The sequence below is a fragment of the Carettochelys insculpta genome, chromosome 10, assembly GCF_033958435.1.
Source record: "Carettochelys insculpta isolate YL-2023 chromosome 10, ASM3395843v1, whole genome shotgun sequence".
NCBI classification, from domain to species: Eukaryota; Metazoa; Chordata; order Testudines; family Carettochelyidae; genus Carettochelys; species Carettochelys insculpta.
This window is the reverse complement of record NC_134146.1, coordinates 30,375,078-30,392,719: the sequence shown is the minus strand read 5'-3', so window position 1 is coordinate 30,392,719 and position 17,642 is coordinate 30,375,078. Positions and strand designations below refer to the sequence as shown.

The following is a 17,642-nucleotide window of genomic DNA, read 5'->3' as shown; positions in this document are numbered from 1 at the left end:
GACTAACACAGCTACCTCTCTGTTACTTTCATCACCTATGGCAGGAGTTATGGGGGAGCACTCCAAGATTTTGGTAAGTGGTCAGGGGCTGCACTTCTCTATGGAGGAGGTGCAGGTCTGGGATGGAGGTTGGGTGCAGAAGGAAGCTTGTAGTAGGGATCTGTGGTGCAGGCAGACCATCAGACAGAGAAGACAAAAAGGGGAAACCTGCATCAGGCCTCTGCGCTTCAATTTATACTTAAATCTCCTTTTTTAAATTTTGCACCTGGAGTGCTAACAAAATAAAAAGACATAATTAGAATCATTACTTAGCACTACTCAGCAGTAAGCAAACAGCACTTATGCAGTCATATGATTTTTTAGCTTTTTATATCAATGGAAGGCATCAAAGCAGCTGTCACTAGCAGCTATCTGGCCTTATTGATAACTTAAGAGCCCTTAGCTTTGCCTTATGAAGTTTAATTTCCCAAAGTGGCCAATTAGAACTTGGTAATATTCTCGTTGGTGTATTATTGCTCAAGGATATTGTGTAAGCTTTTGCTTCATCTCTTTATTTTTTCACTGCATTCATGTAGACAAACTTTTTATGTCCTCTGAGAGATTAGATGATAGCTAGTAAGAATTTTTTTTTGAAGAAAGAGACTATTAGTAATATAACCTCTAATGCAATTGCCAAGTCCAAAAGAGAAATCTTACATGTTGTTGGTTTATTGATGGAACCAGAATAAAACATCTGACCTTACCATCTATGAAGGATATAAGGCTACATGAAGAAGTTCAATAAGATGAATACTGTCAGCTTCTCCCCTGCCCTTTCTGTATTTGAAGTGGAATGTAAGAAGTTCTCAAGTTCTTTACTTAAACACATGTTTTTAAATACCTAACTAAACTTTGTAATCTTACGTTTCACCATTCAAGCCCCCACCTCCATAAAGACTTTACTTGAGGTCCCTTATTGTGTGGCTCTGCATAGCTAACTACACGTGATAGTTTTAAACTGCATAGCAAGCAGAGTTTTAAAAGAATTTGTGTAAAACACGATTTTAAAAGCACAAATCCCACAGTTAATGCAGGTTGAACAGCAAAGGGGTGGGGGGAAAAGCATTCTAAGAAATATTTAAGGAAAGCAATGCCACTTGATCTTACGTAAGAGTTTTATCACATTCTCTGTGGAAAATTCTCAGATTCATTTCCTGTGGCAATGGTGTTAAAGAAGCACTTAGTGAGAAGTCTGATAAGAACTGTAGCAAACCACGCACCTCTTTCACAGTTATCTAGTCATGGTCCCTCCCTCTCCCTTCATACTGACTCGTCCACTTCAACTTCCACCCATGCTTTCTTGGAATACTCTTCCATCCATCCACTTATCCTTGGAGGAGCTCCTCCACTTTCATAATCAGTGTTCCCTGTAAGATGACCGGTTGCATGCCCACCAAGGAGAGATTCAGGTACTACGCAACTAATTAGAAGAGCACTGACAGCCACCCATAGATAGCAGCATGTGTTTCTACTGGTGGTGCACATCCACTCATGCTGTGGTGCACATAAGAAAATTTAGTCCGCTCACGGATGGAAAAAATGAGGGAACACAGCTCATCAGGTCAAACTGCTTTGCTGAATACCCACAATCCTGTCTTTTTAGTCCAGATATGTCTCTTTCAAATCAATCTCACATCAATCTCTCCATCTTCCTCCATCATATATCTTTATATCAGTTTTGACCATGCTAATTATATTTCCTCTCCCGCTCTCCCTATGTATCCCACTACCCTGTCACTTTTGACACCACTCCACTACCTTCAATTCTGTGACACAATCTGGGCTTCCACTATATCTGAGCCCCTCACTGCAGACCCACATATACAGATCATGTTAAAAATCTGGCTTTCTTCCACCACACATTCCCAAGTTCCACCTTTTTTTCTTTCTGACTCCATAGTTAAGATTCTCATGTTTTTGTCATTAGTTTGTGACGTTACGCAGGATACCATCTGACTGTTGAACAGCTGTGTCCCCTTAAATCTTCAAGCTTTTTATACTGCTTTGCCGTGAAAACAAAACACACTCCTGGTCCTGCTCACACACAGCCTCCCAACTGAATGACACAAGTGCTCTGGCCAGTTACTCATGACCTACATACAGGGAAACACCAGCAAACTGACACTCCCAATTCTTCCCCTAGAAATGTGCATCTTACGCTGCTCAGCACCCTCCTAGACAATACAAGAAAGCCAATCATTTCTTCAACAGAAAACAGTATGCACAGACCTTAGTACCTCAAGTGGAGGCTCCTTACATTGCAATCTAAACATACACTGGTTTAGATAAAAACAAAAAAGCACAAGTTCATTAACAGAAAAAAATTGCAAAGACAAGAAATGCAGCATGATGTCAGAATTGGTTGCAAAGAACTTGGCAAGTTAAATGGATTCATGGCATGGGTTTTACCTCATCATATGATTACAGCAGCCTCTACTAAATCTAAAGCTTCCCAGCCAGGATCCTGCTCCCATTTCTGTGACACTTCCTTTGTCTTTTAAGTGTTGTACCTGCCACTAGTAGAGATGAGGGGAGGGAGGTAATTTGGAAGCCTCTGTTTCTCACCTATAAACATACTCCCTTCACTGACTACCACCTCTAGCTGGTACTCAGGCACACTGTTTACACGGGAACTCCCAGCAACTCCATTCTCAATACATAAAGTTCTTGCGCACGCACTTCTACCTGCCAAAGAATAGCTGCTTACTTAGGAGAAAGACCATAAAAGTTCATCTGATTAAGCTGACACCTGCCGGGGGGGGGGGGGGGGGTGACCCAGTTGGTCATCCTACCTGAATAACTGGTTTGGGCCAACATTTCTTAAACTTGAAGCATGTTACGGCTGTGTTATAAGATTATAAGATTCTACTGTACATAGAATGTTAATACACCTATTTAACCGTAACAATAATATTCAATGGATTATGAGTTTTCATATGATACTTCAACAGGGTATACTTTGTACAAAAGGTATCACTGTCTTGTAAAAGCAGTGAACATGTACAATGTGTCATGTGGTTATCTTGCTTATGCCTCTGTTCTGGCCATAACCACAACATCACTTTCATGAATTTTCTTTCCTCCCTCACAAAAAAAAACAAAAAAACCTTTCACTAAGTAATCTTTGCCTATTACTCTGACCACATCATATGAGTCAAACCCTCCCTTTTAATCTCCCCACTGGCTCTTCACGTTCCACAGCATCACATTCAAGCTCCTTGTCCCTACCTTTCAGATCCTTCATGATTCTGCTCTCTATTATCCACCATTGTCTCTTTCTGCATCAGCCTTCTGCTCTGAGTTTAATACCAGCCTCAAACTCCTTCAACCCTCTTACTGCTCCCAATTTAACCTCTTCTCCCACAATAATTCCCATTTTAAAAAAAATGTTTCTGTACCTAGACCACATAGGTAATACCCCCTCTCCTTCTTCAAATCCTTACAAAAAACAATCTCAAGCATGATGCATACATACACATGCATACTTCTGAGCTGCAGGATTATTGTTGCTCATTTGTAAATTTAATTAAATTACAAGTAGCAGGATACCAATGTGGCTATTAAAATTATGGTATATTGTAGGTATTAAAGACCTACAACCTATCCTTAATCAGGATGCCACACTCCAGAAGGTCCTGGGTGACATGCCTGTTCTCTCCTACAGACAACCTCCCAACTTCATGAGGATCCTCACTAACAGCCACAGTCTATACCCCAGGAACACCAGTCCTGGAACCTTTCCCTGCAACAAAGCCCACTGCCACCTTTGTCCACATCTCTTCTCTGGAAATACCATCACTGGACCTAACCAGGTTACTCTCAGAATCACGGGCACTTTCTCATGCTCCTCTACTAACATCATATATGCCATCATGTGCCAACAGTGCCCAGATGCTTTGTATATTGGACAGATTTCTAACTCCCTTAGACAAAGGGTCAATGGGCACAAAACAGACATCAAAACACTCCAGATCCACAAACCAGTTAGTCAACATTTTAATGGAATGGGGCATTCTGTCAATGACCTAAAGGTACGTGTGTTACTGAAAAGGAATTATCGCACGGTTTTGGAAAGAGAAACAGCCGAGCTGGCTTTTATATTCAAATTTGGCACATTAACACATGGTTTAAATCATGATGGGAACTTTCTGAGTCACTATAGGGGCTCATCTGTATACTTGGCTCAATCTAATTCTTGACCTTTCCCCTGCACCCCTCCACTCTCTGATTTGCTCACCTTGATTATCTTTTTCTGATTTGTCCTCCTTGCTTACTGTTTTTGGTTTTCTGTGCCTTAAATATTGAGTCTGTTCTGGTCTGGCTATGGTCTGAAGAAGTGGGTCTGTCCCACGAAAGCTCACCTAATAAACTATTTTGCTCATCTTTAAAGTGCTACTTGACTGCTTTTTGTTTTGATAGTGTATAGACTAGCACGGCTTCCTCTCTGTTACTAGATCAGTAGTATATTTAAGTTTCATATATGAGAAGAAATAGTTGTTTTACATCAATTTAAATTCAAGACCCATTTTTCCAATTATCAAGACCAAAAATTGGTCGGCTTCAGTATGACAGTTCTTCAGTTACCACCAAAGTTCGTTCTTTTGCACTTGTGGTATATCCAAGCAGTGTAGTTTTACAAGACATAAAATAACTGTCAAAAAAATTAAATTCTTTAAAACACATCTCAACTAGTGCTCTTTATGTTAAATGTATGCAGCATGACTAAAATACATAACAGTGTGGTAGGTCTTTACAGCAAGGATTTGGGATGACTGCCTTGCTGTTTCAATGTTCTCATTAATGCAATAAGCCCCAATTCATGCCACTAAAACCTTCAAACACACACAACTACACTTCCATTGCAAATACACACAAAACAACCCAGATAGTCATAAGATAAAAAAGGAATACTATAACACAAAAAAAAAAAAAAAAAAAAGCAAACACAGTATCAGTAGAGTTTGCTCATGCTCGTTGCCAATACTGTGATTTTCAAAATTGATCATTCGTATTTTCTGTTAGTCGTATCACACTTAACTTAGCTAATGGTTCAGAATCTTTAGTTAAGGAAAAGCAACTAATGTGCTTTAAAAAATAGGCATAAGCATTTGTGCATAAACAATTATAAGCAATGGAATCCTGAAAGGAATTTTATTTTTCAAAATAAGAAGTCTAAGATCTACAGTAAACCCTCAATTTACGTACAGGTTGCATCCTGGGCAACCTCCACGTAAATCAAATTTCACTTAAACTGGGGGGAAAGGTCCCTGTAATTTCCCTGCCTGGGAGAAGTGGGTGACTGGAGCCTCTGTTCCAGCCCGCAGCTCTGGCTCCCACTGCAGGTGGGCAGGGACCAGGAAAGGGCAGGGCAGGGCACATCTTGTTCCAGCTGCCAGTCATGCAGAGCAGCCATGGCGCCCCTGCTGCCCCCCAGCCATGGTGCAGAACAGCTTGGTCCAGGTGCTTCTCCAGCGAGGGCAGCTCCAGCCACAGCTCTGGGGTCCTGGGCGACTCCAGCTGTGGTGTGGCTTGGCCCCGGGCAGTTCCAACCGTGGTGTGGCTTGGCCCTGGGCAGCTCCAGCCATGCCTGCCCCTCTCAGCCCCCACTATTGCTGTGCCAGGCAACCGCAAGGCCAGAGCTGCTTCCTACACGGCCCTTGAGCCAGCAGTCTGAGGGTAAGCAAAGAGACAGTACAATAAAGAAGGGTTCCTCTGGATTCAACTCACGTTAATATGAAAATGTGTAAGTTGAGTCCATGCAAAGCGAGGGTCTACTGTATAATAAAGTGCCGTACTATTACACACTGAGTATGAAAGGACAAAATGTAGAAGGGAAATACTACTTAGATTGGCTAATATTAAATTTTTGAGAGAAAAGATAGGCTTGATCTTGCTCATTCAAAGGCAAGACTTCCATTGGCTTCAATTGGAGCAAGATCAAGCTCTACTCTTGTGTTTGAAGCAGTAGACCATTTTCAAACATGGTTCTTAAAAGGAAAGAGAAACATCATGTAATTCCAGAAGTAGCATCCTATATTATGTGACTCATAATTCTGGCAATGCATTTTACAGATTAGGCCGTTGCACACTGGAACAGCCAGTCCACTGAGTGTGCAGAGTTCCTCACAATTTAGAATTTTTCATTCCTTGACTTTATTCACATTGTACTACTTTACATAATTAGGAGACCACATCCTTCCAGGATGTGAACATTCTAAAATAAAAGAATTCTGACAAATTATCAGGGTCCAACATGAATTAATTCTAGTTTACAATGCCAGGACAACTAAAAGTTCAATCAACATTCATCTTGTTTTTAACCTAAAAATGAAGGAAAAATTTCTGAAATTATCTGCAGAAAGTACCCTTCTTCCCACTGCATGCACAAAAGTTTCAACGTTAAATAAATTAAAAGAGGAAATAATATAATTAAAAAGTACAATCATCACATAGAAGTCATGGGAAGAAAATATTTTCATTGATAATCCAGAAACACCAACATTACCAACCTTGATCCATTTTAGAAAGTCTCTTCTATAATAGGTCTCATAAATTAGGTATATAGATCTATAATTGTCAAAGTACCTAAAAAAACTGAACTGAGTTCAAAAATATATCATGACAGCAGCTTTCAATTTCAGGTAACAGTAGAATCCAAAAATGATTGGCAGACAATAAAAACACTCACAGATTTAAACACAGTTACTGTACAGTATTCTATAACCATCAGATTGCATGAAATCAAGGAATAAGATTTAGTGTCCTTTGTTTTCCTTGAATTCAAACATTTACATTAGGAGATCTGATGTTTGAGAAAAGCAGTTATTTTCAATTAATATGGAAAAAATTAATTAACTCGACAAATAGTCTATGCACATAAAAATTATACATTTTTTAGTTCTCCACCTTAGGAAAGCATAATAGTCCAGAAAGAACTAGCCTAATATTCACCCAGCAATAATTTCAAGCTTATATTATTATTCTCATTCCCCTGAATAATATCCATACTCCAGGGCCATTTTCCTTCTCATATTCAATATCATGCATGCTTGTATCAAGATTCCTTTCTTCATATCCTGTCACAGTATCAATCACTGCCTCCTGTCCACTCAATCCACTTTTGATTTATCAGCCGCCGTCTTTCTGGACTCCATAACTCGACCCAAACCATTTTAACAAGACATTGACAAATAGCACCCAGTATCACATCAACCTGTTCCACTTAGTAAACTAAGAAACAGTAACTGTGACATCTCTGCATAAGTATTCCATTCTATTCCCCAGACTGATGTATATTAATGAGGAGATGGTATTTGAAATGCTTCTTCCACATCAGCATCTAATATGATCAAATTAGGAAATGGGATGATTTATTAAATTTTGTCGAGCTGAAATATTTCTATCACTATATGTGTGGTTTCAGAAAGTGAGCTGTTGCTTTCAATTTCTCTACTGAGGATGTGCCTCCCTTTCACAGCCGTATTATTATCTTTAAAAAGATTGCAAGAAGGCGAAATGTTATTAAGCAAATGCTCAGTAAAACAAACTAAATCAGTTTTACATTTCCTAATTTAATGTAAATCTTGGTTGTTTTGCTGAAATTCAGTTTGTGATCTTATTAATTCATATTTGCATTATACTATCTCGCTGTAGGACAATTTTAAATTTATATCATTCCTTGGCAGCCTTACTTCTTGACTCTTAAGATGCATCCGACGTAAAATAAGTAATTGTAATACACACATATTTCCTTATATTCTGATAAAAGGAACAAAATACATTTAGGTCACAAAAATATAATACCTACTCAAAACATTAAACGTTACAAGCATTGGATTTAATGTTATAATTTTAAAAAAAAATATTTAATACTTTGAGTGTTTTATATGTTCAAATCTCTGTACATCATTTATTATTAACCCTTACAAAACTCTCATTAGAAAAATTAAAAAAAAAGTTAGATTGGCCCTGCTTTCACTGACATGCTCATTAATTTGAAAGCACAAAGTACTCTAACGTGGCCGGAAAGAGAAAAAGACCGATAATGAGCTAGTGAGATACATCTTACATACAGCCTCTATATCACTGTTTCAAATCCAGGCCAGGTAAGCAGGAATTGAAACACAGTTAATGGCTCTTTATTCGCCAACATGAAATGAGTTTTGTGGTCTCAGTCCATTTTTAAATAAAAACATTACAATTGCTCACCCTTAATGGGATTGCTCCAGATCAAAGTTGAGGCACATAGGCAGGAGGATGAGACGCAGTTGTTGAGGGAAGCTTGTGCTTTCCTTGCCACATCACAAGCTGTAGCTGTCAATGACTAAATATATTGCAGCCCTTGTGTTAGTCAATACACTACCTTTCATAATTGGTGGTGTAAATTTAAATGTCCTAATGTAGCTGTGCTGCTTGTGTCATATTTGTTCATTTAGTTGCCTTTTATATGAAGGATTTTAATAGCAACTTGAAATAGCTGAAGGGGTTTAGAGTATTATATGAATGAAAAGATGAAAGATGCTATCAATTTACTGATCAAATATTATATTTTTGAACCATTTGAAAAGCCATGTCTACCACTGAGGAAACCCAAGTTCAAATCTTTGTCTAGTTTAAATACCAATATTAACAGAGATTGTGCCTAACTTGGATAGTGCAACACTTACTCTAGGGGATCATTAGGCCTCTTATTTTGCTCAGTTTTATCATTTGATGAATAACATAAAAATAGACCACACTAGAGAACACATTCGTAATCTACTGTATGTATGCCTTGAGTACATTTTCAGTTTAATTTCTTCAGCCACTGGAAAAATACACCAAAAGATAATACATGTAGTGGTAGTTTACTGCTATTAGAGTATTCAGTATTATTTTCCTTGTGTCTTGTGACGATGAGTTACACATACTGACCATGTACTGTGTGAAAACGCAGAATGTGTATCATTAAGAGTATTTTGAATACATTTCTGGTCGAACTAAGTTTTTTGTTTTGTTTCATACATAAAAAGGTTTTCTGTACTATGCAGAAAATACGTTCTTCTCCTATTTTCCAGAAGGCCAACATCAGTAGTTTTGGTTCCAGAGCCAATTTGGATTACTGAACAGGTCCATACTTCACAATATGGAGTGTGTAAAACTGACTTACCCTCTGCAATGGCTGCTACTAAAGGACAAATAGCACTTCGGTGGTTAAAAAGTTTGAAGTGTTCACTTCTTTCTAATAACCATTCCCTTACCAGCAGTGGCTATGTTCAGTCCTGCCTCTTTAGAGTCAAATCTGTTTCTTATATACATTATTGCCATACAGTCCTCTTGGCCTACTAGGTCCTTCCTGTAGAGTGTTTAGCCAGGATCCCATTTGTCTTTGGTAAATCTGCCATTTTTAAGTAATGTTCAACATAGTAAGGTCCTCTTGCATTTTTTACTTTTTCCTTTTATCTGATACTCCATTACTTTTCTTGAATTTAACTCTGATCCCAAACTGCCTTTCCTCAAGTTCAACTGTAACTTCTGTCATATCCTTTACTAGGAAATAAGGCATACTCTTATCTCTTATATTTCATGTCCTTGTCTGACTTGAGTGCACCTCAGAAATCATTGTCTTCACTCCAGTTTTAGAATCAAATAGAAACACACACACACAGAGCTAGTGATATTCACTCTGGCTCTGCTCACCTCCACCCACAATGTTACTGATGACCTATTCCCACCATCATATATTTCCTTTACTGACCTTTCCTTAACCCTCTCCATCTCATCGCTCTTTACCTTCTCAATTTCTCAGATGAATAAGAAGAGAAATTGAGGGAAAAGGTAGACAACAGGGGAAGGAAGCAAAGCAGCAAAGAAGAGCCCTGGAGTCAAATCCCCTCCCTTGACTCCCAAGGAGCTATCAACATAGAATGTAGAAGAAGAGCTGCAGTATTGAACCCTGACCAAGAGCAGCAGCAATCAGTGTTTCCTGCCAGCTGAATTCTTACGCTGCCACCCAGGAGAGAGTCACATGCTACCCAGCTGATTAGCACAGGGCCCACAGCGTTCCATAGCCAGCAGCATGTGTTTCTATTGGTGGCACACATCCACACATGCCTCAATGTACATAACTTAATTTATTCCACCCATGGATGGAAAAAATTAGAGGGAACACTGGCCACAATCGCCACTAGATGACACTCTCTTCTACACTGACAGGCCGCACTCTAGCCCCCACTACTGTCTCATGACCTGCAGTAACTCAGGAGTGGTGGCCATTCACAATGGACACTAGAGGAAGGAAGTACAGCAAGATGTCACTGGATGCACAGAGGTAACAGTACAGTGTATAGGAGCATACCACCCCAATTCAAGTCCTGTCCAGCTCTTAGTTAAAATAATTTTCCAAAATCTTTTCAATTGCTGTGCTGGTTACTTATGCCCATCCTTGAAGACAAATTAGATACGTTCGAGTCACCAGCACCTCATGAAATACAAATAATCAAGAAGTTGACTTACAAAGCATCTGATTCATTAGCAATTATCTTCACAAAGTCACAGAAGAGGAAAGAGATTTCAAATGGCTGGAAAAGGGCAAATATTGTGCCATTCTATAAAAAAGGGAAACAAAGACAACTTGGGGAACTGGACTAGTCAGCCCAACTTCAATACCAGTAAAGATAATGGAGCATATAATTAGGTGATAAGTATAAATGAGCACAGATTTGTCAATAACAAATCATGTCAAACCAACCTAATAGCTTTCTTGGGCAGGGTAACAAGCTTTGTGGAAGGGGGGGAAAAGCAGCAGATGTGGTATATCTTGACTTTAGTAAGATTTATGATACACTTTCACATGTTCTTTTCATAAACTAAGGAATACAACCTAGATGGAGCTACTGTAAGCGGGGAGGAGGGAAGATACATAACTGGTTAGAAAACTGTTCCTGGAGTTATCAGTGACTCACAATAAAACTGAAAGGGCATATTAAGTGAGGCCCTGAAGAAATAAATTTTGGATGCAGTTCTGCTCAATATTTTCATTAATCATTTAAACAATGGCCGAAAGAGTACACTTATAAAGTTTGCAGATGATACCAAGCTAGCACAAATTGCAAGTGCTTTGGAAGATGGGATTAAAATTCAAAATGATTGGAACAAACTGGAGAAATGGTCTGAAGTAAGAAAGATGAAATTCAGTAAGAACAAATGCAAAGTACTCCACTTAGGAAGAACCAGTTAGGGGCATCCATACAAAATGGAAAATTACTGCCTGCAAAAAGAGTACTGCAAAAAGGGATCTGGTGGTCATAGTTGATCACAAGCTAAATATGAGTCAGCAGTGTAACACTTACTGTAAAAAAGCAAACATCATTCTGGATGTATTAGTAGTAGTGTTGTACACAAGACACAAGAAGAGCTGGCAGTGATGGACCACCAAAAGTGGGCTCACTGACAAGAATAGCTAATTCCCATGACTGCCAACAAGAGGTACCAGAGTGGTGAGTTGCACCCCCATTACACTCACAAACAAAAACGTAATGACAGTCAGCTTTGGAACTATAGTAGATATCTGAGATACAAACAGGGGAATCTTATTCAGCAACAGTGTCAGCACTACAAATCCCTAAGCCACTAGACTTCAGGTGCACTAGACAGATTTTGAGATGGTAAAGTAGCACTGGGGTATGAAATATGTTACATCATTACAGCTACCATTTTCACAAATAAATAAGGAAGATTTGACAGAAGTCTGGTGCTACTAGCAATTTACTTGTCACAGAATTACAAAATAAAAAAGTCAGAAAAAATTGCAGAAAGGTAGTGGAGACAGAAAGAGAAAGACATTGGGGGGAAAAAAAAAAGAAAGCCACAGGGAAAGAAAAAAAGTTACCTGAGAAGTAATAAGAGGTGCAAAACTCTGGTGTGTCTGTATGTATGTATATAGTTACCAGTTTCTAATGTCTTTAAAAAAAAAAAAGTCTTTCCTAATTCTACCACACACCTTTTTTTAGCATTTTGTATGACTGTTTGGCATTTAGCAAACCTGAGCACATCTTAACAGAAATAGAACTTGGCTAATATTTACAATAAGTGTTATAACTTTGAAATGGAGAGGAAGTCCAGAGTATAAAATCCAGTAATTTACGGTATAGTTAGAAGACCAAATTCTGCAGTCCTCCAACTTAACAAGATAATATAATAGAACACCCGTGGCTATACATATGCATTTAAACTCCACAAGCTGTTACTAGGAACTGAACCTGAATCTTTAAGCACCAAGAGCACAAGCTCTGGTTATTACTGCTAAAGGAGTTCTGTTCAGGTAAGTAGTAGTTTGCTCATGATCACAGTCCATTCCATGAAAGACCTACACTGCATTATATATAGTACACAAAAAGGAATAAACAAAAAGCTAAGTGAAAATACTTCCCCAAACCTAAGTTTATGCCAGGAATGCCAGCAGGTTCTGGTTTAAAGCTGATGTGTAACTATCTTATTAAAAAATTAAGTGCTGAATACCTTCTAATAAAATAGGTACACAGCAGCATAGGGAATTATAAGTATTATTTTTATCCATTTCAAACAACTCAATGAAATCAGACTGCCCAGTTCTTTTTCCACTGCAGAATCCCCAGCACGCATGATATGCCATCAAAGTAAAGTCCAGCTATCTGGGCCAAGACAATTACATTGTTGAAAAATGTTGCAATATATGTTTTTTGCTATTTTATTTAGGGTACATTTTTTCTTGAAAGATTAAAAGTGTAACTCCTTCCAGAAATGAGCCTAATCCATAGCTTAATGGGAGCTGTAACATCACAGCATGATGCATACTAGAAAATCAGAGTGAAGCAGCCAGCATGACCTCATGGAACATAACAGAGCTTTAGTTGTAAGTGTTTAATGTGCTAAATGCCCTTCTCCTTTTGCAGGTTATGGTACTTCTCATATATATTTATTTAAAACATGCTTGAGATTAGTAACAGAGAGTAAGCCGTGCTAGTCTATACACTACCAAAACAAAAAGCAGTCAAGTAGCACTTTAAAGACTAGCAAAATAGTTTATTAGGTGAGCTTTCATGGGACAGACCCCGTCTGTCCCACGAAAGCTCACCTAATAAACTATTTTGCTAGTCTTTAAAGTGGTACTTGACTGCTTTTCGTTTTGATGCTTGAGATTAGTGATTACAAGTGAACTACAGCAATGCTTGCACAATTATGTAAAACACTGGATTGTTGTAAACATCACACATTTAATAAAGATTTTGTACCACAGGGACTAACTACTGTAAACTCAATAATTTACTGTGTCAGTCTTACTTATAATATTTCAATATTACTGAGTATTTAATTACACTAAAAACCTCACCGCTGTAATATTTTTATTTTAATCTTATGCTTTTCACATTTACTTATTCCAAACTTGTTTTTTTGTAAAATTAGAGCAAATTCAGCAAACATTTAAGCCCAGATATTCCCAGCGTGTTCAATAGCTTCTACTGTGATTGTTTGATTACTGTCAAAGCCCATTTGGAGAACCAATCAAGCTGCTTATATAACCAAAATGCTAGGTCTGTTATGTTCTGAAGAAGCAACTATCCTAAAAACAGTTATGATGCACCTAGAAATGCTGATGTTAAAAGAACTGCTTGTTTCTTTAGCCACATTTAGGGAAAAATTCTTCTAATCAGGCATATTAAAAAACCAAAATATTGCTTAAATACTTTATATAAGAATTCAGAATCAGGTGCCTCATCTGTCTGATAGTTATCATTCATTAACATGACTTAGATCAGTAAATTCAACAGGATATGACTAACAGTGATGTTGGTTGCCATTGATAATACACATTTTTAAAGGTTATGCATTTAAATAAAAGAAATTGTTTTTAAAAAGTAACAAAAAACCTAAAACTTGAATACTCTTTGAAACCTTCTACTTCCAGAACTAACACATGGATCTACTTTTAGAACACTTTTTTAAAATATATAAGAACTCTGATTTTTACTCCTGAAAACACGTATTTGTCACAATCAATAAATTTTACCAAAACAGCTACAGCTTTCCACAAGACAAGTGTCTGGAAATTTTGGCTCCATACACAATTGAAAATGAAACATCAGAAATTTGCATGAACTGTAAATGATCTCTTTTTGAGAGGGCCATGGATGGGACAGAAAGGAAGAGCAAAATTTAAGGCTATTATAGGACAAGCCAATAATACAAAGGTACTTCACATAAAGCCACAATTTGCCAGGTTCTGGAACACAGACAATCACCTATCTGTGGACAGGTAACGAATTTTCAGATTACTACAATGAGGCTAGTCTAAGGCTGATTTACCTGTCCTTTGCATCTACCCAACCAAATACACAATAGCTACATGTACAATAGAGGGTGGGTTTTTGTTGTTTTTGTTTTCTTACAATATTCACAGAGCAGGTCTACACACAAAATGCATTTTGTTGACAGACTGTCAAAAAAACTCAGCACTTGTGCCAACAGCATTCTGCCCCTCCACGAAAAGGAATAAACACCCAGGTCAACAGCTTTTTGACAAAAATGACATGTAGATGCTCCAGGGGGCTCCCTGTCAACAGACAGGGCTTCCAATTCACTGGGCAGCCCTGTTTACTGAGGTTTCCAGTTGGCCATTCTGCCGAGAGAGAGGCAGGGCAGTCTGGCTGCTCTCTGTCAACAGAGCAGATCTCTTCAGACAGTAACTTCTCTCAACAGATCACAGAAGTGTAGGACATAGCCAGTTTGTACTTTACCTTCTCATGCATTTGTCTATTTGAATATTTAAGTTATAGGGACTGTGAAATGGCATACCAGTTTGATGGCTAGAATATCCCAAACTCCATAGCTAGCTAGACACTAAGAACACCTGACAAAGTCCCCAGATATAACTATTACGCACAAGGCTAATAAAAGATATAACCACTAAAAACTAAGCCGATTTCACACAGTGAAAAGGAAAAATAGCCAGAAATAGAATTCAGCAGTCTCAAAGAAAACTGTCCATTACTAAGAATAAGGTTCTATGTATAATGCTGCAGAAAGTCCTTCTGTAAATTTCTCTTTCAAACTAAAAAAACTTCCTCTTTCATTTGAAGTTTTCAAAAATACAATCTTGATCTTTGCTAACATTACTTTTAAAATGTTCCTTCTTCCTTAAAGATTGGTTTCACTAAAACGTGTTACATTTGCATTTTAGTCTGAGTTCTCCAAGATGATGTTTTAGATGTTAATTTGACAAAAATCCACTTTTGAAATTATATAAAACTCATTTATTAAATAATTTTTTTTTTTTTTTTTTTTTTTTTACTTTTAAAAGAAAACACAACTGCATTAACTTTAGGACATTGTCTTTGGTCTACAGTTTGAATAAAAGGCCATTTTTTAAAAAAGCAGATAGCTAGCTCCTAGCACTGATTTATCAACTTCTCACAATTCTCTCTCTGTGACATATTATTGCCAAGTCATCACAGATTCTAGCTAAATTCTAATAATCAAAATACATTTTTTAAAACTATTTCAGCTGGAATCTAAAATCTTAATTTGCTTTTAGAATATTTTAAACAACCAGATACAAATTTAATTATTTTAAATGAATCCACCATAACATAGCATTTCTTCATAAAAATATAGGGGAAAATCAATTAAACTGAAAACATGATTATATGACTATTATTTTTTCCTAGGAGGAGAGAAAGCAGGGGGAAATGAAAACAATCATACCTTCTTGTTCTACTCTTGGATCTTGATCTTTGAGACCGATAGGATTTTCCTCTGCCCCTTGATTGACTACGACTGTGTTTTCTTTTGGATCCATATGAAGAGCTACTGCTAGATCGATGTCTGCGCCTGAAATAATAATGAGTTATTAGCACATTACTGCTTTAATAAAACACCTATCAATGTGAGTTTTAAAAGGACAAGCTATTGTTCACTTTTATTACAATAGTAAGAGGGAATCCATAGCACCAAGTAGGGGTTAACAGGTAAGATAACTGATCGAAGCAAAGCAATGTACTGCTTATGTAGACCTTACTGTTACTCATTAAAAGTTTGTTAGTTTGCTTTGATCAGCTGCCACACATTAACAATTTTTTTTAGTTTGCTTTGATCTGGTCCCATTACAAAGATGATTATATCAAAGCAAACAAATTGTTAATCCACACCAGCAGGGTCCATATAAATAGTTCTGTACAGTAAACTGAAATAAATGGCAAAAATCACAGGTTCTGTGTCATAGGCATGTAAGAAGAGCCACACTCCACCAAACCAAAGGTCCATCTAGCCAAGCATCCTATCCCCCAATGACAGGTGGCCAATGACAGGCAGCCAAGAAGGCATGAACAGAACAGATGGCGGTATGGGCAATTCATCCCATGACATTGTGACAGAATCACGTTTCCTTGTTTGTAGGAAACAAATGGAGCCAAAAACCACATAACGAAAGGCAAACTACCTGCACAGAAATAGCCAACATCCCACCATGTCTTTTAGTCATTTCTTGAAAGTTAGCAACATAACCAGTGTTCCCTCTAATTTTTTCCACCCCTGAGCAGAATGAATTTTCTTATGTGCACCAGCATGGAAGTCATGCGCATCACATCACCTTCAAACTGATGCACAGAACAAAATTCATGGGGCCAAGGAGTTCTGAGTGGGGGAGGGGGCTCCAGCCAGTGCCAAAGAGTTGGAGTGTAGGAATGTGAGGGCTCCAGCTGAGGTTTTAGACACTGGGCATGAGAGCTTTGGGGTGCAGGAGGGTGCTCAGGGTGGGAGGGTGATTCAACATGAGGCAAGGGGCTGGAGAACAGATTTATCTGAGTGCCTCCCTGCTGGGGTTGGTTAGGAGAGGTGGTTTCACGCTGGGGCCAGCAGGAAGGGGCACCCCACCCACACACACTGGCTGAGGCAACTCCCCGCCAGTCCCAGCTTCTCTGTGCTGGGGCTGGTGGGCACAGGCTACTCCTCACCATCTCTGGCAGCTTCAGGGCTTGTGTAGAGATCTCTTTTCATGCTACAGCCCTGAGCCTTTTTGCAGGGCTTGCTAGGAAATAACATGACTGCACAGCTGTGTAAATTAGGGGGAACTTGGCACATAACCACAATCCATTTTAAATGATTCAGTTACAGTCAGTTAAACTTCATTTGATCCCCACAAAGTTAGCAAAACACTAAGTCAATAAATCAACTACAACAGCTGGATCCAATGGCACATAGACATGTAGAACTGCGTGTGTTCTACTCCTATTGAAGACATCACAACCTATCACAGTAGCACAATCTGTTGACAGAAGTTACTGTCAGAAGATATCTTCCGACAAAACTTCTGTTGACAAACTGTGGCCACACACGAAAGGGGATCACTCTGTCAACAGATCAGTCAGACTACCTGGCCACTCTCTCAACAGAACCACCCCTGGAACACTGTCACACAGGGTCACATGGCCATCAAACCCTTCCAGGAGCCCCAGCAAGGCGCTCCCTTAAAGGGACACCCCCCACCCCCCGAGGCACATTCCCCAGCCATGCTGAGGCTTGCCTGCCTCCTCAAGGTACAGCACAGCTAGTGCAGGGCTCACACCCAGCAGGTCTGGAGGCATAGCACC

At 38.6% G+C, this 17,642-nt stretch overlaps 1 protein-coding gene across 1 annotated transcript in view; it reads right to left on the bottom strand.

Moving 5' to 3' along the window:
• RSRC1 (arginine and serine rich coiled-coil 1) overlaps positions 1–17,642 on the bottom strand; it is a 344,630-nt gene that overhangs the window by 309,731 nt on the left and 17,257 nt on the right. The window contains exon 3 of the mRNA XM_075003869.1: positions 15,760–15,885. Coding sequence (XP_074859970.1) covers positions 15,760–15,885 — 126 coding nt within the window. The remainder of the gene's footprint in view (positions 1–15,759; positions 15,886–17,642) is intronic.